This window comes from Physella acuta, unplaced genomic scaffold (assembly GCF_028476545.2).
Source record: "Physella acuta isolate Inbredline_101_S28 unplaced genomic scaffold, ASM2847654v3 ptg000178l, whole genome shotgun sequence".
Taxonomy (NCBI): domain Eukaryota; kingdom Metazoa; phylum Mollusca; class Gastropoda; family Physidae; genus Physella; species Physella acuta.
The window spans coordinates 777799-802790 of NW_026731697.1; the positions used below are offsets into that span (position 1 = coordinate 777799).

Sequence of the window (24992 nt, forward strand, 5' to 3'; positions counted from 1 at the left end):
ATTTAATCTATAGATTGTAATACTCCGTCCGTATGCACATCTTCAGAATTGTAATGGTTATTTCTCTTAATGTTTTAAGCAGTTTTTTTTAAGGCAAAAAAAAAATTGAAAATGTTCAAATTTTGTGAGAAAGAGATCTGATGAAACCAGATTAAAGAACAAATGTTGATGTTTATTTTTAAAAATAAATTACCACTTTTTGTAACCAGTTTTGTTGGGTTGGCTTGTATAAAAGTCTGAGAGAGATATGAATATGCTTGGGTTATGCTACACATGTCCCACACAACAAAATACTGAACACAGCACATGTGAAAGACATTTTATTCAAAAACTGTCAACCACATACAATAAAACTGTGATGTTGGCCACCTATAACAAACATCAAATCTAGACCATACAAATGCCAGTTTGACATATATCGATGTTTACAGGAACAAGTTTCACCCCTTTAGTGAGTATCTTCATCTAACAAGACATTGATGGTAGGGAGACTAGACACACCCACACTAAAAGCATATACAAACAGGAATGTTTAAAATACTTACCATGTTCCTATTAAGTTAATTTATCGACAAGCAATAGGATTATATAGTAAATATTCCAGTTGGATTAAGATGCACAATTTTGCTTTGTTTAAATTATTATGATTGCCTGCAAGATTTGTAATTTCTTACAAATGCTGATTCACAATGAAAAAGTGTATATACAACACTAAAAAATGGTGTAAATAATACTTAAATGTGTTACATCAATATCATAAATCAAAATATCACACAGGTTTTAAAAATTTGTATACAACCAAAAAGTTGGAACTGAAAAAATATTTTCAAAAACTTGATGCAAATGGCACCGTGAGATCCTTGTGAAAAATTGTGTGCAGATTGAATGCCTTATATGCGCAGGAATGTTTGAACAGGAATGAGAAATGTCTAAGTATAAACCTGTGCATGAGGGAATGGTTCGCTGTGACAATTGAAGTGGAAGACTGCACTAAACGTTTGTGACAGGTAGGGTATGCTACTTATGTACAGGGAACATCAATTCTATTGCGTGTCATCTAGTGCAACAAACTAATTGGTTTAATCAAGGTAACGTGAATTAATTGGTTTAATTACAGTAACATGAACTAATTGATTTAATCATTAGTGAACTTGGTGCTGCTTCAGTCAAAAAAATTATCTTTGGTGTGAATCAGAACACATTTGCTACCAATACCATAAAAAACTATTGCACTATTTAAAAAATTATTGCACACATAAAATAATGCCATGCCTACTGGCCAGAAAATTAAATAGATAATTGTAAAAAGAAAATTTGGATCCAGCCCAATTTGATAATGCAGTAGTCCAAGCAGTTTCATTCACTTATTCAGCAGACATGGATGAAATTTATGATCTCATCCAATTAATTTAAAAACAGCAACCACACACTTCCACACCAATGAAATAATATTCAAATCTAGTAACTAAAGTAAACATCTTCCAATTGGAGTATAATAGTACAATACACTAAAAAATTATTTGGTGTCTCGTTCAACCAAAACTGGTTTACATGTTCGTATGAGTGGACTTATGATGACCCCCATTTTGAAATAACTCCTGACAAAGATTATGGGTTACACTGTACTTATAAATGGTAATCTATCAAAATATTTTAACTAAAAATTGACAGTCTCATGACATTTAATACAATATACTGTTATCAAAACGATATGAATTAAGTAGGGCCAATGTTATTTTAACTTGTCAATGTTTTCTTTACAATGTCAACAACAGGTAGCTGATTCAAATATCTTTTTTTTGTTCCATACAGGTACAGTACATGTTCGTTGCTTACCTAACAAGAACATCAGGTTTTGGCGTAAAAAACAAATTACACAATTGTAGCTCATCTCTGAATTACATACAACAAAGTTAAGTAGTTGTTATTAATATCTCTCTATAGAAATTTATAAATCTAACTACACACCTCTTTGCAGTAATTAAAAACATTATCATTAAATTAATGTAGTCAATTTTAAACTGTATACAAGAGGATAAATGCAGCTATAAACAATGATACATCAGAAAAGAGAAGTGCAACGCTATTAAATTGACATTTGAGTGGGACATCGTTCATAAGGGGGCATCTTCCCTGGTCACGTAACGTGCTCTCTGAAGTGTCCTCGTGGGCGCAGGTTCCGTTGATGATACGATAGGCTCCACTGTTGACCACACTAGCAGGATAAAAAGTTATTAGGTTTATGTTCCACAAATAAAAAAAATTATTCAGTTTATGCTCCACAAATACCAAAAATTATTCGGTTTATGTTCCACCAATACAAAATGTTGGAGATAATTTACTTACAGGGCTGTAACTAGCAAATTATAAAATTTTGGAGATAATTTAATTACAAAGCTAAAAACTAGACACTCCCCCTCAATTTAAAATAAACCTGAGCTTATGCCTTCCTACTACACCACATTTACATGCGTAGTATACAAATGGCAAGTGTAAAAGCTGTGTTAAAAAAACTTATAAATTCATATTTTTATCAGTGTTGTTAATATGTTTAAATTAAGATTATTTGATAGATTTTCAGAAAAATAAAAATTAAAACAGTAGGTAGGTGAAACAAAACAAAACTAGGAAGCAATGTGTTTTACCTGCGTGTGATCTTACAGTGGAAGTTGTAGAACAGGGTCTGCTTGTAAACCAGCCAATCTTCAATGACCAGCAGATACAGGTTGGTCTGGGGCAAGGCTGTCACATAATACAAACCTGACATGCATGGTCCAGAGACATTACCTGTGATCATCCCACTGGGGCCTAGGGGAGAGTTTGAGTACAGGTGAGAATGGGGGATGTAGTGCTGGGAGGGGGGGTGAGAATACAGGTGAGTATGGGGGATATAAGGCAGGGAGGGGGGTGAGAATACATGTGAGTATGGGGGATGTAGTGCTGGGAGGGGGGTGAGAATACAGGTGAGTATGGGGGATACAATGCAGGGAGGGGGTGAGAATACAGGTGAGTATGGGGGATATAATGCAAGGAGGGGGGTGAGAATACAGGTGAGTATGGGGGATATAGTGCAGGGAGGGGTGGCAGAATACAGGTGAGTATGGGGGAATTAGTGCAGGGAGAGAGGCAGAGTACATAGTGTGGCAGAACATGAGTTATCAAAATTTCAATTTTCACTTGAGTTTAAAGCTGTGGGTTTACTATAACTGGGTGCAGGAGTAGGGGGGGTATGCATTTTTAATTAAAAGAATGAGTTTTCACTATGCTGTTCACACTGTTAATATTAAGGACTTCACAAGAAATTTATTTAAAGATTAAAAATAACATCAACAGCACAGTGGTACAAAAAAAAAAATATTTTGAAAGTACTAAAAAATCCTCAATAAATTAGCTTTATAACTGACAATGATATTAGGTATTCTTCAGAAAAAGAAAAAAAACAAATGCAGCAATTCAGTGCACGGATTACTAAGTATATTAGATGCATCCTGCATTGATCTACATTTCTGTAACTAATAAAACATGTTTGAGCATAAGATTCTGTGTTGGAGAAAGTAAATGTGAAAGAGTGTGACCCACCTAACTGTGAGTCATTTGTCTTGTAGCTAACAACATCCTGTATACAGCCAAAGTCGTTGTAAAATTTGGGGATTTTTCCTCGGTTCTTGTAGTAGTCATCTGTGTCCTCTGGTGTCTGGGGTAGGCCATCTAGGGTCACCTGCAACCAGCAGTAAACATTACAGACAGCTGTTGGGTCACATATGGAGGTGAACCAAAATGTTTTTAAACAATTTTAAAATTACTTAATTAGTTAATGTTACAGCACAAGATTAAATAAAACATTTTTTAAACAATAATATTTAACAATAATATTTTAATAATAATGTATTTGTATTTTAATTTATCTTTTTATTGTTACCTATTGCACTTTAAAAATCATTAATATAAATTTTCCCACTGCCATAGTAAGTCTAGTCCCAAATGTGTTGATAGCTTGGGGCAAGATATGAACACACATCAAAATATTCAATAATTTTTATTTAATTATTATAATATTTATTTAGTAACATCAAATAATTTATCCTTAGAGAAGTCAATAGAACAAAAATTAATTAATTAATTAATTAAAATAACTGACCTTGGGTTGTTCAGCTGAAATACGACAAGAGCCTTGGAAGTCAATGGACTCCTCCCGTATGAAAAACTTGTGCTTGTAAACCAAATGTTTCATCACCTCCCCTTCCTTGCGGCCCAGTGTCACTGACTGGTACTGGGACTCGTCCAGGGCGTTGGCGGTCAGGAAATCTGGGTCCATGACCAGGTACGCTGATGAATCAAACAGGTAGCACCTGGGGCAACAGGACAATAACATAAGCAAGTCTTATCAACGAGGGAGGGGGGGCTAGGAGAGTATAACCATTGGCCAATACTGTAAAACTTTTTAAAAGAAACAACTAATTGATAACTTAGTTAAAAAAATTAAGTTGATGCTTGGGACATTATATTCATTTGTAAAACTGTAAACCATTTTCTTGAGAACAACAGCTACTTGTATGTAGTGATTGCCTGAGGGAGGTGGCTAAAATCATCAGTGGTGAAACACAAAAATGTGACAAGTACCAAATGCTGTATGTGATAAATAGTACAGCAATGCAAGAGAAAAAAAAGCATAGGATTCTATATGTTTCTAATTCTTAAGGTTAGTTTAGTTTAGGTTCTGGATAGGGTTAAATAGCCCTCAGTTTACCTTGTCTGACAGTTTGGTTCACCATTACGACAGGTGTAATTCTGACCACAGGACTTTGTGAAATCTGATGCTTGCATGCTCTCAAGGGACTTCTTCTGGAAGTCATCGTACAAAATATCCAAGCCTGTCACACCCTCCACTCTCTCTGTGGCGCACCTCCTTCTGTCTGGGTTGGCTGAGCTCAAATAGCAAACCTCTGTTACAAAATTAAAAACAATTTAATTATTCAAGCTTTAAAAAGTTTTGATTTATTTTCAGGGGGGGGGGGAGAATTGGGGTGAGAAAAATTTAAAACTTTTAACCCAGCACAACAGCATTGAAGAATTGTAAATTGACACAGTAATTATGATTTTTTTATTATTTTTAAACTACACTAATATAATGAGTGTTTCAGTGGATCTATGCCATACATATTCCACATTACTGCCCCCCATTCATACAGCAGCATTGAACTATTATCAGCAATGCATCATTAAATTTTTTTTTTTTTAAAAACCTACTTTCAATAAATAAACATCCAAATATTGTTTTAAAAACCTACTCAACAACAAAATTGCATTCAAAAAACTTTTATAAAAAGAACCTACTAATGTAACAATCTGAGTCCACTGAACAAGGACAGCCTCCCATCAGCTTTCCATGGGTGATGTTACAATCTTTGTCTTCTTTAGGAGTCATCCCTTCAAACACAGCTTGAGATATTGTGTTAATTTTACCCACTCCAGCTGAGTCCATGTATGGTGTCGACACAGATGTCTTGTGGGGGGCGGAGCTTGTGCGCTTGTACCAAGGTCGTCTATTAGTGGGAACCAAGTAACAAAACACTGAATTTTCTTTAAATAAATATATTGTTTAACTATTTAATAAAGTAAAGTTCCCTTTTCCAACCTGACAGTCCATAGGGCAACTGAAGTAGAATTCACCTGTTTCTGTTACCTCAACATATGAAGGTATAATATGGTCAGTACTATGCCCAGCCACCTTTACTTTGCCTAACATGAGTTTGGTACCCATCAGAGGTGGGTGGACTTGGGACGTTCTATTGTATCCGGATTTGAACTCAAGACTTACGGATTAGCAGTCTTGCGCTCTACCGCTAGGCCACACCTTAACTATTAATATTATGTTATTAAAATATTTTTTTTTGTGGTCCAGAGGCCACAAAACCTTTCTGTGACTGCTGGATATGAAGGGATGTTGCAGTCAGCACCATGATAAGTTATGTTAACTGTGATGTCTAGTTCTACAGTGCTTGATGGCTAACACTAAAGCCTCAAACAAAGTACTGAATACAAGCCCAAAGAAAGTCTCGGAGTCCACACAACTATGCTAGATATCTTGCGCTGGTTGGGAAAATGTAACAATAATAACAGAGATAAAACTAATCTGTCCTCTTAATTTACAAAGTTGAACTTACTGAGTGGGGTCATAATTTCTGGTTGACCGATGACCAGGGTAGGTGCGGAACACTCCACTTCTTAAACCAACATTAGTCCACTTGACCTGGTCAAGTGACTCAAAGTTGCGTTTTTTCCAGATATCTTCTATAGGGTAGGTGATGAGGACATCAGCTCTGGAATAATGTGCAGCTAATTCAAAACTCAACCACAATATATCTACTACAGGGTAGGTTATAATGACATAACTTAAGGGATAAACAGTGACAACATGAAGACTTTAAGACAATATATCTACTAAAGGGTAGGTTATAATGACATAACTTAAGGGATAAACAGTGACAACATGAAGACTTTAAGACAATATATCTACTAAAGGGTAGGTTATAATGACATAACTTAAGGGATAAACAGTACTAACATGAAGACTTTAAGACAATATATCTACTATGGGATATTTTATAATGGGATAAAAACCAGTATTATCAGAAAAAAGGTCTTCTGTTAATTAATGTAATGATGATACTGGCAATGGAAGAAACAACATGGTGACTAGAACAAAGTGTACCTGATCCCTTTGTTGAACATCTGACCACTGTTGTCATCTTCGCATCCCTCGTCCTTGTCATGTCCATTGATCCACAGATGGGCTTCTAATGTTTTCTCTTCAAGACTGTCATTGTATGAGTATCTGATAGGGTCACAGTGACTCTGTGGGGCTACAAACACAAGATATAAATTTTTTTAGTCACTGCAACTCTGCAGTGTTACAAACACAAGATATACATTTTTTTTAGTCACTGCAACTCTGCAGTGTTACAAACACAAGATATACATTTTTTTTAGTCACTGCAACTCTGCAGTGTTACAAACACAAGATATACATTTTTTTAGTCACTGCAACTCTGCAGTGTTACAAACACAAGATATACATTTTTTTTTAGTCACTGCAACTCTGCAGTGTTACAAACACAAGATATACATTTTTTTTTAGTCACAGTGACTCTGTGGGGCTACAAACACAAAACATACATTTTTTTTAGTCACAGTGCTTTGGGAGGCTAGAAATACAAGATATAAGATTAACAAACTTTCAACTTTAACCTCAAGACAAACATGATTTTTCAAATAAAATTTTGGCTTCTTAAACTAAAAATCTAATTTATTATATTTATTAAAAATTTATTAAATAAATATTTTCTAGAGAATAGACGAAAAAAAACTAACCAAAAAACTGCTTAAAATATTTTCTAGAGAACATCCCAGAAAACAATTGTTTAAAATATTTTCTAGAGAATAGACAAAAAAACCCAGACAAAAAACTGTTTAAAATATTTTCTAGAGAATAGACAAAAAAACCCAGACAAAAAACTGTTTAAAATATTTTCTAGAGAAGAGACCAGTAAAAAAACGCAGAAAACAATTGTTTAAAATATTATCAATAGGACTTACCTAAGAAAATGGTGGAATGCTTGTAGGAGACCCGTAGCCCTGGGTACTTCTCATCGTTCTCCCTGACATCAATCATGTCGTACACGCCCTTCAGCTTCTCCTTCAACAGAGGAGAGCTATACATTTTTAGCAGGTTGTAATAGCTGTCCCCAATCTTTGAACGATCTACTGGTTCCTGAGACCGCCGAAATGCCTGTTGTCAATTAAAAACAAAATGTTAAATATAAAACCATGCTGTCTATTTGTAAATCAAGTTAAAGGAAGACTATGTTTCTGTTATTTGGGTTTTAAAGCAAATTTTTACCATATCTTCGCTGGCCAGGCTGAAGGCAAATGAATACTCTGTGCCTTTGATTGAACCATAGTAGTAAGTCTGAAAAGTAATTGATAGAAAGATAGAAAGCAATTTTTTTTAATTGACTCTTCAATATTCTATTTACAAGGAATGATTTATTTGTAAATTTTATAACTAGAAAACAAAAGTTGGCAAGTACTGGCAAGCTCCCACTTTTCTAGATAGTAATATTTAAAGTTACTAAAAAATAAAAGATGAACATGTTTGCATGCATACTCTAGTTTTTCCATCCCTGGCCTTGTTGATGACTTTCTGGCCAGATAAACCTTGCAACATGGCATCTTCAATCTCAGAAAACTCTGATGGCCTGCCATCTTTATCTTGCTCCAGCCCAGAGATAGGAATATAGATGGGATCTTCAAGCAACTGAGAGATAGAGAAAGAGAAGTAAAAATAATGAGCACAAATTCTTGAAATATACCAGCTTTCAAATATTGTATGTAGACATAATCTGAGTAATATATAAAACTGCTGAGCAATAATTTTCATAAACTGAAATCTAGAAAAAAAAAAATGTTTTAAAAAATGGATATTAAAAATTCAAAAATGTTTTAAAGAAAAGTTTTTTAAATTTTAAATATATTTGTGAAACTATTTTTTCGTCAAAACTTAGCACTTGGCTTGTCTGACTAAAGAATATGTAAAACAAAATTAAACCATGACACTAAAAGAGCCAATTTTAAATTTTGTATGCCAAACCTTAGCACTTGGTTTCAGCCTTGGATGGAAGACGACGCCAGCTTTTGAGTTGATAAGAAATGAGTAGACAGATCCCCACTGGTGTTTTGTCAGAAAGTTCTCAATCTCATCCAGTGTAGCATCCACACCTACCACCCCTATATACCTTGGTGCCAAAAATAAAGTTCCATCAATATTTTGGTAACTAAAACATTTTGGTAGTCTTTCAAACAAGTAAGCTGTTCTCATAAAATTTAGGTGGATCTTTCTAAATTATACAAAGATATAAGTGGTTATGATAATGGGCAACAGAAAAATAAACTTTTATTTTCTACAAACTTGATAACTAAATTGTAGCTGAGGCTAATAAATATAATGTGCAAAATTATAAATTAATAGTATTTAACAAATATTATTGCCATAAAGAAGGACATTTTTTTATATGTGATATGGTTTTGATTACCACTCAGATGTTGATCTATAAAGTTTGAACATACTTTCCAGATATTTTTGTATATGTGATATGATTTTAATTAGCACTTAGATGTTGATCTATAAAGTTTGAACATACTTTCCAGACATTTTTTTATATGTGATATAGTTTTAATTAGCACTCAGATGTTGATCTACAAAGTTTGAACATACTTTCCAGTTTTGTTGCTGATGACAGGCACAGCGTGGGTTATCATTAACCCTAACCCCCACGAGTCCAGGTACGGAGAGGTCCATAAAGTGGTGCCTGTCACAGCCATGGCAGACAGGAACTCAAAGTAGTTGGACATCTGGGTGATGAGATTCTCCCCGGTCAGCAGCTTCAGCAGGCTGCCATTGTGGTCGCAGGCCAGCGTCCCCGGGAACATCTCGGCATCCTCCACAATCAGGTAACTAAAGATTCTCGCCTGTGGAAAAGCGAAGGATCCCCCTGATGAAGACTGTGTAGTGAAACAAAAATACAGAAATATAGAAACAAAATTTGTGGACGAAGCATGGGCCAAGTTTGAACTAAGCCATGCCCGCTGGTATTTTGTAAACTAAACTACAACTAAAAACTTTAAATAAAAGTTGTAAACTTAACTACAACTAAAAAGTTTAAACTCTGTCTTGTAAAGTAAACTACAACTAAAAATAAAAAGTTTAAACATAAGATAAACTAAACTACAACTGAAAAATTTAACTAAAATAAACTAAAATATAAAATAAATAATTAAAATAGTTTGAAAATGCAGTAACAATCTTACATTAGGTAGAAGGTATTTGTTTTTTTCCATAGCAACGTTGTAGACGGACGTAAAGTTATACTTGCATATGGGTCCAGGCACGTACCCACTACGTGTGTAGTAGCCTGAAATGTGTCAAGTTGTTTAAGACCCAAAAAGTTTTTGAACATAGATAATGTTGTTTTCATAAACAATGAAATAGTAATTAATATAGTGTTTGGTATGTGCTAGCTAAGATGATTTAGTCGAAAACATTTTTTAAAACTTTAATACTGAATACTTTAGCAAATCCTGGTCACTATTAGATTCATTAATTAATTTTCATTACAATTACATAAAGTAACTTCAAAAAGATGCAAAATTGCTGCTAAAATTCTATTTTTAAAATAGATTTTGAAAATGCAAGTGCGGCTCACCCCAACTCCTCAGGTCAGGAGTGCAACAATTTTTTTTATTGCAAGCCCCTTGCCTACATGCTCCTACCAGAACCAGAGGGACCAACCCAATAGCCCCGAAAAAAATCATTGTCTCCAATAACTGCTTTTGACTGAGGTTTTAAAGTCTCAGACAGACGACAAGGCTCACCTGGCCCACACCTGACATCCTTCACAAGACTCACCTGGCCCACACCTGACATCCTCACCATCTGTATCCTTCACAAGACTCACCTGGCCCACACCTGACATCCTCACCATCTGTGTCCTTCACAAGACTCACCTGGCCCACACCTGACATCCTCACAAGACTCACCTGGTCCACATCTGACATCCTCACCATCTGTGTCCTTCACAAGACTCACCTGGACCACACCTGACATCCTCACCATCTGTATCCTCACAAGACTCACCTGGCCCACACCTGACATCCTCACCATCTGTGTCCTTCACAAGACTCACCTGGCCCACACCTGACATCCTCACCATCTGTATCCTCACAAGACTCACCTGGCCCACACCTGACATCCTCACAAGACTCACCTGGCCCACACCTGACATCCTCACAAGACTCACCTGGCCCACACCTGACATCCTAACCATCTGTGTCCTTCACAAGACTCACCTGGCCCACACCTGACATCCTAACCATCTGTATCCTTCACAAGACTCACCTGGCCCCCACCTGACATCCTCACAAGACTCACCTGGCCCACACCTGACATCCTCACCATCTGTATCCTTCACAAGACTCACCTGGCCCACACCAGACATCCTCACCATCTGTGTCCTTCACAAGACTCACCTGGCCCACACCTGACATCCTCACCATCTGTATCCTTCACTCACCTGGCCCACACCTGACATCCTCACAAGACTCACCTGGACCACACCTGACATCCTCACCATCTGTATCCTTCACAAGACTCACCTGGACCACACCTGACATCCTCACAAGACTCACCTGGCCCACACCTGACATCCTCACAAGACTCACCTGGCCCACACCTGACATCCTCACAAGACTCACCTGGACCACACCTGACATCCTCACAAGACTCACCTGGACCACACCTGACATCCTCACCATCTGTATCCTTCCCGTCTGTAGCAAACACAATGATGGACTGACAACCTGTTCTAGGCACACTTCTCAGAAGGTCAAAAGCTCTATCATATCCTTTCCTGTAATATCAAAACCTTCATAATCTTTCATGTAATAACAAAACTTTCATAATCTTTTATGTTATATCAAAACTTTCATAATCTTTCACATAATATCAATACTTTCATAATCTTTCCTGCAAATTCAAAATCTTTCATTTTATATCTAAACTTTTATAATTTTTCCTGTAAAATCAAACATGTTCATAATCTTTCCTGTAAAATTAAAACTTTCATAATCTTTTCTGTAATAACAAAACTTTCATTATTCATAACAGTAATAACAAATCTCTCAATACCTGACACAGCAATATGAAAATTTTTCTGTATAAAAAAAAAATTCTCTGAATTAAGCTAAACGCGATTCCTACGAAAAAGTTAGACAGAAACTTACTCCAGCTCAGTTGTCCCCCCTGCTTTGAGTTTGTCAATTTTTTCTATCAAATCTTTGCGATGTGCATTTGTTGCTGGGACCATCCTCTGTTCCTGACAGCTCAGTACTGTTGTGTCATAATAGTGCCACCTGTCAACAAATAGTGTCATAGTAGTTCCATCTGTCAAGATAAATTGTGTCATAGTAGTGCCACCTGTCAACATAAATTGTGTCTTAGTAGTGCCACCTGTAAAGATAAATTGTGTCATAGTAGTGCCACCTGTCAAGATAAATTGTCATAATAGTGCCACCTGTCAAGATAAATTGTCATAATAGTGCCACCTGTCAAGATAAATTGTCATAATAGTGCCAACTGTCAACAAATAGTGTCATAATTGTGCCAACTGTCAACAAATAGTGTCATAATAGTGCCACCTGTCAAGATAAATTGTCATAATAGTGCCACCTGTCAAGATAAATTGTCATAATAGTGCCAAATGTCAACAAATAGTGTCATAATAGTGCCAACTGTCAACAAATAGTGTCATAATAGTGCCAACTGTCAACAAATAGTGTCATAATAGTGCCAACTGTCAACAAATAGTGTCATAATAGTGCCAACTGTCAACAAATAGTGTCTTAATAGTGCCAACTGTCAACAAATAGTGTCATAATAGTGCCAACTGTCAACAAATAGTGTCATAATAGTGCCAACTGTCAACAAATAGTGTCATAATAGTGCCAACTGTCAACAAATAGTGTCATAATAGTGCCAAGTGTCAACAAATAGTGTCATAATAGTGCCAACTGTCAACAAATAGTGTCATAATAGTGCCAACTGTCAACAAATAGTGTCATAATAGTGCCAACTGTCAACAAATAGTGTCATAATAGTGCCAACTGTCAACAAATAGTGTCATAATAATGCCAACTGTCAACAAATAGTGTCATAATAGTGCCAACTGTCAACAAATAGTGTCATAATAGTGCCAACTGTCAACAAATAGTGTCATGATAGTGCCAACTGTCAACAAATAGTATCATAATAATGCCAACTGTTAATGACTTACAACTGGAATCTTTAACCTTTATATAAATAATCTGTCCTTTTTTCTCTTCTGACAATGTTCGAAAAATTGGTAAATGATAACAGGTTAATTATGTTTAATGACTTGTGTGGGAAATGAAAACAGCAGAAATAGTGTGACCTGAACAGAACTTACTTCCCCACTTCGTTCCAGTGACTGTTCCTGGCACAGATGACATTGACGTAATCTTGTTTCGTTAAAGTGTTGATCACAGTTTTTGCAACTGCCTTGGCTATGGAGAATTTCTCGCCAACCATGGACAAGCTATAAGAGAATAAATAATTAACTAACAGCTCAATCATTAATCCAATTGCTATTTATAAATATACTTCAAATGTATTACATTTTCATTCAATAGCTGAGTTAAATACAAGATCTGTTTGATATTCTTTTGGTATACACTGAGTTAGATACAAGATCTGTTTGATTTTTTTTGCCTTTGCAAAAAAGTCAGTTATTGGAACAATGAATCCACAAATTTTTCAAATTCAAACTAAACATACAAGCGTTTCAAGAGCGTAATATATTCAAGTTCAATAATGTTGCAAAAAAAAAAAAAGCTTAACATTTAAATTAAGTGTTACTTGTGTTTCAATTAATTCAAAGATTTAATATGAACCTTCTACACAATGAGACAACCTAATTTTTGTTGCTGAGTTGTTTCCCTTACATGACATGAAAGTGTTTTGATCAGAAAAAAATCCAGTTCTACTAACCTGCAGTCCAAGATAATGATGACATCCTTTGGTCCACTGGTGGCCTGGATGTACCAGGGTCGGACTCTAGGATCGTAATCGTCATAGAAACCTGCAAAATTGTTTGACCACTCGCGACCAGGGAATAATCTTGTCACACCAGTCACTGAGCCGAAGTACTGCCACCTAGTTTGGAAAATTTATCATCACTTTTTACACACTATTGCAATTGTATGATGAAAACAGTACAAATAAACATGTTATTATTACAAACATATTGAGGGCCTTAAGAATACACAAAGTTACTTCAACATTTCTGCTTTTTATTCTTTGCATAAACAAAATAAAAATATATATCTGCACAATGCCTAAAAATAACAAACTGTTATCATGTGACTATATTCTTTCTGATGCTGAAAATCTCAGGCAAAAACTAATAGTTTCTTTAGCTGTCTGTCCTGTTGTTGTCATATTCACTTTATTTAGCAATAATTTCTTAGCTTATTTATTTTTTTATGAATGCAATAAAATTGATGCATTTAAGTGAATTTTGTTTTTCAAAATAAACTCTTTAAAATCAGTTTCCTAAATGTATGTGTAACTGCAGTAAGTACATGATATTTATATGATCTTCAAAATATGTATTTACATTTGTTTTAATTATGCTAATTAAAATTAAGTATGATTGAGTAAGATAAATGCAGTCTCATCAATCAGATCTGACATTAAGAGACTGCATGGGATATCAAGGTACCAAATGAATTTATTTGTGTGTAAGTCTGAGTCAAATGGCTTGAGCCTAACCTGTCAATAAAACCCACCAAACAGTGACAGAGAAAAATTATCTGTAAATATATGGATAATTTCATTAGCCCCTAATAATTGTTCTGCCAAAGAGATTTTTAACAAACCTATAAAACTTGCTATATTTTTTACTAAGATTAGGAAATTTTAAATTTTAAATACAGTATTATAAAAAAACATTATACTGAGATTTGGAATTTTAAAATGTTGCTTGTCTTTATCTGATGATGGATCATTGACATGCTGAGCTCAAAAAAATATATATATGTGGAGGTTAGTCAACTGATTGTTCCAAGAAATTATTTTCATAGAAAATGTATTGTTCATTAGGATTTACCTTAACCACCTCAGACAACATAAATGATCTGGTTTATAACACCAACTACCCCAGGCAACATAAACTAGTTTCATCAGGTTTATAATACCTAAGTAGAGGATCCTTTGCTGCATTGCGGAGAAATGTCTCTTCAAGCTTTCTAGTGAAAAGGATAGTATCAATAACATATGGATCATCTCTTGGTACTTCATCAGCTATTTTTATTGTGGAGTTGAGCTTGCTGACTTTTTGACGGAAGTATCTGATAAAAATTTGAATCAGTAATTTGCTTGGTAAATGAGATACAAATACATTCAGTGTCAATGACAAACTTATTTTTTTGTGGATATTTTTTAATGATTTATTAAAGAAAATTAGTACAGCACATTACAAAGTAATGTAACAATAAATCACAGAATTTTCTTAAGAATAATTAATTCATATATAGCTAAATTATTAATTTAAAAAAAAAAAACAGCAAAGTCCAGAATGGTTCAACTTACGGACTAAACACCAAATCCTTTGGTAGCTTATCAGGGATGTCAGATTCATAGTAGGTGTCATCAGGCAGGTCATTTAAAGTTTTGACATTGGTGCTCTGGTTTCTTTCATAGTACTCGTCATAGAGCTCGCGAACTTTTTCCACAAGTGCCTGAAAGTGTAAGAACTAAGTTTTCCCATCTGATGGTAATCTCTATTGCTAATCCAACACTAAATTACATTATAAAAATTTAGTTTTTCCCAATCTGTTGTTAAGAAATAAATAAATCACTGTTGCTCCACTTTTTTACTTTTATATCCTGATTCTGCTTACTCTTACCCACTATGTCTGTCAACTAGAAGCTAGTCTTTACTGCTCTTGCTCACTCAACACCTATTTTGATCACATGAGAGTAGCATATGTACTTTTTTAAACTTACAGTTGCTGCTGCAGTTTTCTTCCTGAAATATTCTCCCAGGCTATCATTAACGAGCTTGACCAAATCAGTGCCCTCTTTGGTTTCTTGTTTGTATGTGGCCTGATCCAGGTAACTTTGGGTAGAATCTCTCATAATGCCATCATTAGCCAACTTGTTGAAGAAATCAAAGCAAACCAGTATTACAATAAAATTCTCTCTGTGTTTACCCAATAAATTCTAGTGTAACTTTCGTGTTGGGGCAGATAGATTAATTGAAATTATTCACACCTCAAACATCATTTTCTAAATTAAATGTATCAAGTGTTACTTTTTTAAAAATCATGTCCTACCTGTAAAATGTAATTCTGTATCAACATGGCCCAATTCTGAACATCGCCAGCAAGAGTTCCAATTTCATGGGCTTCCTCTCCATGAGTAGCATGTGTATAAAACTTTACTGAAGAGCAGAACAGGAGAAAGACCAAAAGGATCTCCTTTTTAAACATTTCTATTTTTGATTTAGTACATTCAGCTCAAATTTTCATTATAAATGAAACACAAATAATCAATTTAAAAAAACATGAACAAAACTGGATCATGCTTGTATATCTCTGCATTGTTATGATGGAACATCTAATGAGAGCAAGCACATCATTAACCTGGGGAGAAAAAAATATTTAAAGAAACATTAAGCAACCCTTTCCACTTGTATTATCAAATCTAAGCATAGCCTTTAAAACTATAATAAAATCTAGTAATGAAATAATATTATTAATGTTGACTTGGGTTTATGATTCGTCAATAAAGTATCTTACTATAAAAAATATTAGTACTAGAATGATAGATAATAATTAATAATAGATATTCTAGCTAGATACTTCAAAACAAAACTAAATCCGTTGCTGTACCACCGAACGATTTGTTATCATGACATGAAACATCACAGTTTGGCAGTTGACTAGTAAGTAGATTCTAGTACTTGAGACAAGTGAGTAGTGACTCAAAGTGAGTACTCCATTCCATTAGCAGAGCAGTACGAAGAATGTTTTCTAGAAACTGTAAAAACTGGTGGTGGTCCTTCTGCCTTTACTAACTTAACTTTCTTAGTGTTTAGTGAAGTTTAGTCGCCTTTTTCCTTTTTTTTAGTCCATTTGGTGGCTAGACATTATGGTACGAATAATAAAAATAAAATAGACTAGATCTACCCTTTTAATATTCTTAAGTAATGCTGACCTGTATAATGTTCAGAATTGGCACCTAAGTAGTAAGTATTGATTTCCAATTTTTTATTGTTACACTTGCAGAAATGATAATGATGGTGGCAGCCATATTGTTTACTAAATTTTTCAAATTATATAATTTTAAAACTAGCGAAACAAATGTTTTTTAAATTTAATATTTTATAAAAAAAACTTTTGAAAATGTTTAATAGAGGACCTAAGATAAATCTATTTAATATCAAGCCATTTTAATATTTCGTCTGAGTTTACGATTGCACTTCACACATTAATGTTGAGTTTTCTTTTTTTACCTTGAATGGTCCTCTAAAATCTATATTTATCAATAGATTCTAGAATCAAGGTTGTATGCAGTTGTCACACTATTACTGTTTTTTTCTCTCTTTAGGCTTAATTAGACTAACTACTAGACTGCCCACTAGATTACCTATTAGACTACCCACTAGATTACCCACTAAAATACTCACTACCCACTAGACTGCCTACTACCCTCCCGCCCATCTCCCCTTCCTCACATCCCCCTCCCTCCCCCAACCCCCCATACAGTGTTTCTTCCAGACTTTTTTCTCCGGGGGGGGGGGGGGCACTTGAAATCTTCGGGGGGCGGTAAACTTTCTTCGGGGGGGGGGGGGGGCGGACACTGTTAAAAGTATATATTTTCTATATAAATTATATAAATTTCCTTTCGTTCGGGGGGGGGGCGGTAAAAATTGTTCGGGGGGCTTTGCCCCCCCCCCCCGAAGAGATGCCTGGAAGAAACTCTGCCCCCATATAATTTATATAGAAATTTTTACTTTTACCTTAACCCACCGCCCCCTCCCCCGAAATTTTTAGAGAAAAATCTGGAGGAAACACTGCCGATAGAGTAAACACGACCAATGACCCTACAGATGGTCCGTGCGTAGCATTTCAAAAATCCAATCAGAAATGACATGAGTTAAATCACAAACCCTCTTCTCCAATCACCAAACCCCTCCCCAATCACTACACCCCACCCACTTAAAAAAAAAAAACCAACAGACGGCTAATATAACTTCTCTGGTAATTGAAGTCACTCAAGAGGTGGAAGACGTAGACTTCACTCCCTGAAGAAACGGCTGCCCTTGGAGAACTGCATATGCTCATTGGTGTTACTTGAAATTGTTTTTAAATACATTAGGATCTTTCTAAGGGTAAGGCTGATTTTTTAAATATTTAAATACAAGAGTATTTCAATAGAAATAGCTTGTCAGAGGGTTTTTTTTCTTTTTCTTCTTCTTCGTTCTTAATTTTAGTGTTGGGAGGGATCACCTCCAAAACAATTATGCGTGTCAAAAGGTTATGCGCCATTGTGGCCGTTGACTCCAATTTCAGCCAACTTTTCTTTTTGGATTTGCTTCCATAGCCTTTGTCCAACCGAGAACAACCTACATTTACAAGGCAGCAGTTGTTTGATTTTGGAGTTGTCTCTCCTAGAAGAGTAGCTGTCCCCAGCTAACGAGCCTCATCTGCCCCAGGATTCGTACTCAAGGCTATTCGGTTTAGCAACCATGAGTTTTACTGACTCGACCACGCCGACCCCGAAAAAGGGGTTATGAACGCTCTAATATATTTCATTTCATTGGATGGGATTCTGAAATTGAAATGTAACTCACGCTAGGGAGAGATCAAAATATAACTGTATATAGGTCTATAAATTATATAGGCCTTATGTAGGTCTGTATATAGTCTATATTTCTTTACTCATCCAGCATTTACATTAATCGGTGCAGCAGAAAACTCATTGTCAATGCCGCCCAATGGCGAATCTTAATGTATGTCGCACATGTTCACAGTTGTATAACCGGGGGTGGGCGCGCGGTTTATGTCACCTTCTCCGTATGTGCCGCCCCCATACTAACCTAGCCACACATATTCCCGAGTCAGCAAACATATGACATTAGCGAACACTAACACGGTTCGTTAATGCCTTGATGCCAATGACCTTTAAAAAACAGAAGAAGAAAAAAGCGTCACACAGAGGCGCATTGTGAAGCTCGTGATTTAGTACATAAGCCATAGTTTTGTTAAAACCATAAGGTTGATTTTGTCAGTGGCCTACGTAGGTTTTTTAAAAATATTTTTATCTACGTTCGCCAGATATCGCCTGTAATTTGGTAAAAATATTATGATTGGTCAAAGGTTTTTTAATGTTACCATTGAATAAAGGAACCTAAATTGGATGAATTATTACTCTATTTTCTCATTCTTTGTTTGTTCATTTATAGGTTATCTTGTCGAATGTATCTAGCGCATTAAACAATATAATTTAAAAAAATTTAAGGGTCTTCACGTTATCGTTTTTTTTTTTTTTATTTTTCTAAAGCGCGGGCTGTTTTGAACATCGTGGTTTGCGGGCGACCTCCCCATTTGCCTTTCCTTGAAAATCTAAAGATAGCCATTATATAACCTGCGTGTCGCCTTCATTAGAGCTGTCTGTACGTTCGCACTCAGTCCAAGTGACTCATAACAAATCACCATTGACAAGCTGTGAATGTAAGGCTAACAGAGACACCAGGTTTATGACAAGCTGTGAATGTAAGGCTAACAGAGACACATGTTTCATTGTGACAAGCTGTGAATGTAAGGCTAACAGAGACACATGTTTCATTGTTTGTGACAGGTTGAGAATGTAAGGCTAACAGAGACACCAGGTTTATGACAGGTTGTGAATGTAAGGCTAACAGAGACACCAGGTTTATGACAGGTTGTGAATGTAAGGCTAACAGAGACACCAGGTTTATGACAGGTTGTGAATGTAAGGCTAACAGAGACACCAGGTTTATGACAAGCTGTGAATGTAAGGCTAACAGAGACACCAGGTTTATGACAGGTTGTGAATGTAAGGCTAACAGAGACAGCAGGTTTAAGACAGGTTGTGAATGTAAGGCTAACAGAGACACCAGGTTTATGACAGGTTGTGAATGTAAGGCTAACAGAGACACCAGGTTTATGACAGGTTGTGAATGTAAGGCTAACAGAGACACCAGGTTTATGACAGGTTGTGAATGTAAGGCTAACAGAGACACCAGGTTGTGAATGTAAGGCTAACATAGACACCAGGTTTGTGACATGCTGTGAATGTAAGGCTAACAGAGACACATGTTTCATTGTTTGTGACAGGCTGTGAATGTAAGGCTAACAGAGACACCAGGTTTATGACAGGTTGTGAATGTAAGGCTAACAGAGACAGCAGGTTTGTGACAGGTTGTGAATGTAAGGCTAACATAGACACCAGGTTTAAGACATGCTGTGAATGTAAGGCTAACAGAGACAGCAGGTTTATGACAGGTTGTGAATGTAAGGCTAACAGAGACATCAGGTTTGTGACAGGTTGTGAATGTAAGGCTAACAGAGACACATGTTTCATTGTTTGTGACAGGTTGTGAATGTAAGGCTAACAGAGACACCAGGTTTGTGACAGGTTGTGAATGTAAGGCTAACAGAGACACCAGGTTTGTGACAGGTTGTGAATGTAAGGCTAACAGAGACACATGTTTCATTGTTTGTCACAGGTTGTGAATGTAAGGCTAACAGAGACACCAGGTTTGTGACAGGTTGTGAATGTAAGGCTAACAGAGACACCAGGTTTGTGACAGGTTGTGAATGTAAGGCTAACAGAGACACCAGGTTTATGACAGGTTGTGAATGTAAGGCTAACAGAGACATCAGGTTTGTGACAGGTTGTGAATGTAAGGCTAACAGAGACACATGTTTCATTGTTTGTGACAGGTTGTGAATGTAAGGCTAACAGAGACACCAGGTTTATGACAGGTTGTGAATGTAAGGCTAACAGAGACAGCAGGTTTGTGACAGGTTGTGAATGTAAGGCTAACAGAGACACATGTTTCATTTTGACAAGCTGTGAATGTAAGGCTAACAGAGACACATGTTTCATTGTTTGTGACAGGTTGTGAATGTAAGGCTAACAGAGACACCAGGTTTGTGACAGGTTGTGAATGTAAGGCTAACAGAGACACATGTTTCATTGTTTGTGACAGGTTGTGAATGTAAGGCTAACAGAGACACCAGGTTTAAGACAGGCTGTGAATGTAAGGCTAACAGAGACATCAGGTTTGTGACAAGCTGTGAATGTAAGGCTAACAGAGACACCAGGTTTGTGACAGGTTGTGAATGTAAGGCTAACAGAGACACCAGGTTTATGACAGGTTGTGAATGTAAGGCTAACAGAGACACCAGGTTTATGACAAGCTGTGAATGTAAGGCTAACAGAGACACCAGGTTTGTGACAGGCTTTTAATGTGAGGCTATTTGGAGGGTCTTGTGGTATTTTAAACACTGAAATCAAAATGTATACCTCGATTTATTAACATGCTTCAAAATCTTGTTAATTCTTGCTATCCTTCATTATCCAGCATGCGGACAACTGTGAGGACCAGTCGTGGAAGTAAACATAGACCTCTATAGCCTCCCAGTTAATAGTCCGATGGCCAGTCGTGGCCGTGGAAGTAAACAAAGACCTCTATAGCCTCCCAGTTAATAGTCCGAATGTACTTTAATCAGCCTCACCCTTCACTAGACTAATAAACAAAACACCAAGTCAACACAATTAATGCCACTACTTAACATACAACAGCAGGCGGATTTACACCTTAGAGAGTGCACGTAGATCTATTATATAACAACGCAATATTATATTTTCCACCCACCAAGGCACCCCCATCAAAATTTACATAATAATTTTCTAATCCAGCGCTAATTACATTTACAAACACATACATATACCAACATTACCCAAATCTTACCCCGAGAGAAAAAAAATAACCACATTTTTTTTTGTTTTGAAACGTTTTTACTTATTATGTTACTAACGGTATATATGTGCGCATAGTTTTTGCTAATACCGGGAAATAAACAACATTACTAAACAGGAAAAAAGTGGAGGAAATTTGGGGAGGGGGGATTGGGTGAAAGAAACTTGTTTTTTTTTAAATTTAAAAAAAGGTTTTTGAATACCGACGTACACTATATAACGCCATGAAACGTATTAGTATAACAGTCTGATAAACGACCACCACACCCCCTGTTTTATTGGATGACCGACCACGCCCCCTTTCTGAAACCGAATAGTTTTGTGATGTGGCCCATGTTGATGTGGTATTATTGGTAGTGTGGTAGTGTGGAGGAAGGAGCTGATCGCACTCTCGTACGGCCAACAGTGCACACGTGACAAGTTGACATTACTGAATGGACTCAGGTCCAGTTCATTTCAAGGTAACCGTCTCGTCCCTCAGCCCCAATGTTGTTTGATGGTCTGTGCTGAAAGTGTTTATTGGATGTTCTCAAACGTGTTCATTTGATGGTCCGAAAGTGTTTATTTGATGGTTCCTTCATTTGATGGCTCCAATCGTGTTTTTGATGCTCCCAAACGTTTTGATATTCAATAAAAAATAAAATGTTATTTGATGGACCTTGATCCGAGATGATCTGTGTTAAAAGTGTTTATTTGAAATATATATTTTGTTTTGTTTAGCAGGGGAGTCTATAAGTATAAAAAGACGCTGTACTGTTTAAGCTATCCACCCCCCCCCCCCACTCATCGTCAAAGTCAGACCTACTAAATAACGTCATAAATTACTTTAATTTTAATAAGTCTGACGTAATATATGGACTACACGTGTGTCATATTTACCAGTAATACGGGCTACTTCATCTTTCTTGAATCCCCTAATCCCCCCTCCCCTTTACACACACGAAACACATCGTCACAATAATCTTAACCCACCCTCACAAAGAGAGACGTGATTTAAGGTCATCTAAGGACGACCCACTGCGGGCACTTACATTAGGGCATCAGGGCCTATAGACTTAGACTTACAAGGATTTACTGTTGATGGAACTTTATCCAAAGCAAATATATTACTAAAATATTTTTTAAAATAATTTTCATTAATATTTTATACGAGCATGCTTGCAGCATCACATAAGATACATATGTGTATTTGAGTCTTTAGATGTCTTCGAAGCGTGTAGGCCGTGTAGGCTAGACCTGTTGGCTACGTGACATTTCGCCACGGTACGTGTACTCCGTCACCCTCCGGCTTTCCTGGATACGCGATCACGAAACACAGTTGCCACGCTACACGCGGCCCGCACGTTCCGTCTGCGTTTCAATGTTTACTTTTCATTGGTGGAAAAATATTGAAGGGCAATGCACTCGTGTAAACCTGTAGGTGATTAGCTGATTTGGAGCAACAAAAAAAAAAGTAATGTAAAGAAGACCTTAATATCATTCCCAGTTAATTTCATCAGTCCCAAGACGCTTCCGCATATCATGATCAAGAAATTAGCTTTTAGTTTCGAAAATGAAACAATAATACTTGCTCATGTTAAACAAACACGAACTGGGCCAGGACTATGATTAAAATTATAATTAGATCTACGATTTCGAAGTGTCAAGTGTTTTATGGGGTAATCTATCGTTTTGGGTACGTAAAATCGCCCGCGGCTATTAATGTACGAAAAAGTTACCTCATTGTCAAGGCTTTAGTAGAAGTATATTGTGATATATTTGTGTCAAATATTATAGATAAATGAATAATAAACCTAAATCAATGGCTAAATATATCAATATATGCCAGAAATTAACTTTAAACAGCAGTGTTTGCGAGCAAGATTTGCTATATAAACAGCAGCCATTTGTAAAATAGAGTGACTTCCGCCTGTCTCGCGCTATATCCGCTATAAAAAAAAACTTAAACAAGATGGCTGCTATAGTAAATGAGCATGGTTGCATCTGTTGGAAATATCGCTAGTCTTCATTTATTACTGAAAAGTTTTAATTCAATTGTTTAAAAACAGGTACATAAATGAAAGAAGGAAACATTTTTGTATTTTTCAAAACATAAATCCTCCTCAAAATGTGAAATAATTATTAAAATTTAAGGAGTCACCTGTTTTTCACATTACTAGTCGCGGGCGATTTTACGTACCCAAAACGATAGATTACCTTTTATGGAGATACCATCACTGATAGTAAATTAATAAAATGATATGCCCACAGATAGCAGAGTAATTTTTTTTTTTATTAACTTGATTCCTATTTAAGAAATAACTATGGGTGCACGATTTAGCGCATAAGTATGACGATTGTTTTAAGCATTTCTTTAATAAAGAAATACATGTTCTGTCTCTCATAAGTGGACGGTACTAAATATGTAAAACTCAAAACGATTTAAATTAAGGTTTAAATTTAACATTACGAAACAATTCCACATCAATTGAAAAGAAAAAGTTCTAAAATGTGTTTTGACTGTGTAAAGGCTAACCAGCTTTAATCATTAGCAGTGTTTCTTCCAGACTTTTTTTTAACCGGGGGGGGGGGCGGTCAACATTTTCCGGGGGGGGGGGGGGGGGGGGGGGCGGACACTGGTAAAAGCATGTTTTCGATATAAATTCCATTTCGTTCGGGGGGGGGGGGTAGATTTTCTTCGGGGTGTCTGCTTTCCCCCGCCCCCCCCCCCCCCCCCCCCGAAAAGATGCCTGGAAGAAACTGATCATTAGCCTATAGATCTAGATCACAAGTGATACATTATAGAATTTAAACACATAAATTTAAGATACAATTCCTTAGTGGTTTATTTGTATCAAGATGTCAACGACATAGATTTATTTTTATTTACAAATCCTCGACTCACTTCCAGTGCACACAAGAGTAATTGTTAAATAGGTAAATAAAAATAAGTAAATTTAAAAAAAAAAACATGTCGACGCCACTGTTTGTGATTCAACAACACTGACGAATACTAATGCGCTTACATCATTCATTGAAGCCGGAGGGTCGTATTTTTTTTTTCAAATAATTTATAATCTCTTCAGTTTAAATGTAGACTTTTTTTTCTATTATAATTTCGTACTCGAAATGTATTTATTGCGGACTATTAGATCTAAATCTATTATTTTAAAATATTAAAATCATTATTTGCTTTAATTTCGACTCCAGGGCCCATGCTAGGACAAATGGATGACGAAACGCAGCCTAGATAAAGTAACCAATCATGAACGACCTCGATGAATGCGCACGACACGTGATGTAAACATTGTCTGTAGGTGCATGAGAAAACCATAGTAAAACCACGTGCGCACGGGCCATGAAC

At 36.1% G+C, this 24992-nt stretch overlaps 1 protein-coding gene and 1 long non-coding RNA gene across 2 annotated transcripts in view; one reads left to right on the forward strand and one right to left on the reverse strand.

Moving 5' to 3' along the window:
• Positions 1–321: 321 nt before the first annotated feature.
• Positions 322–16947, reverse strand: LOC131936467 (voltage-dependent calcium channel subunit alpha-2/delta-2). The gene is made up of 23 exons (XM_059293482.1): positions 16853–16947; positions 15970–16278; positions 15641–15790; positions 15224–15372; positions 14830–14982; positions 13622–13786; positions 13041–13169; positions 11839–11967; positions 11344–11465; positions 9868–9971; positions 9275–9528; positions 8651–8795; positions 8168–8317; positions 7901–7969; positions 7597–7789; positions 6713–6863; positions 6165–6320; positions 5335–5543; positions 4748–4943; positions 4139–4349; positions 3580–3718; positions 2646–2808; positions 322–2215 (listed from the first exon to the last, which is right to left on the reverse strand). Exons 2-23 carry the CDS (start codon positions 16123–16125, stop codon positions 2017–2019), a joined length of 3492 nt encoding a protein of 1163 aa, XP_059149465.1. The 5' UTR covers positions 16126–16278; positions 16853–16947; the 3' UTR covers positions 322–2016.
• A 6364-nt stretch (positions 16948–23311) lies between these two features.
• The window catches only part of LOC131936424 (uncharacterized), an 82247-nt gene continuing 80566 nt past the window's right edge, over positions 23312–24992 (forward strand). Inside the window, exon 1 of the long non-coding RNA XR_009386063.1 lies at positions 23312–23697. This is a non-coding gene — a long non-coding RNA (uncharacterized LOC131936424). The remainder of the gene's footprint in view (positions 23698–24992) is intronic.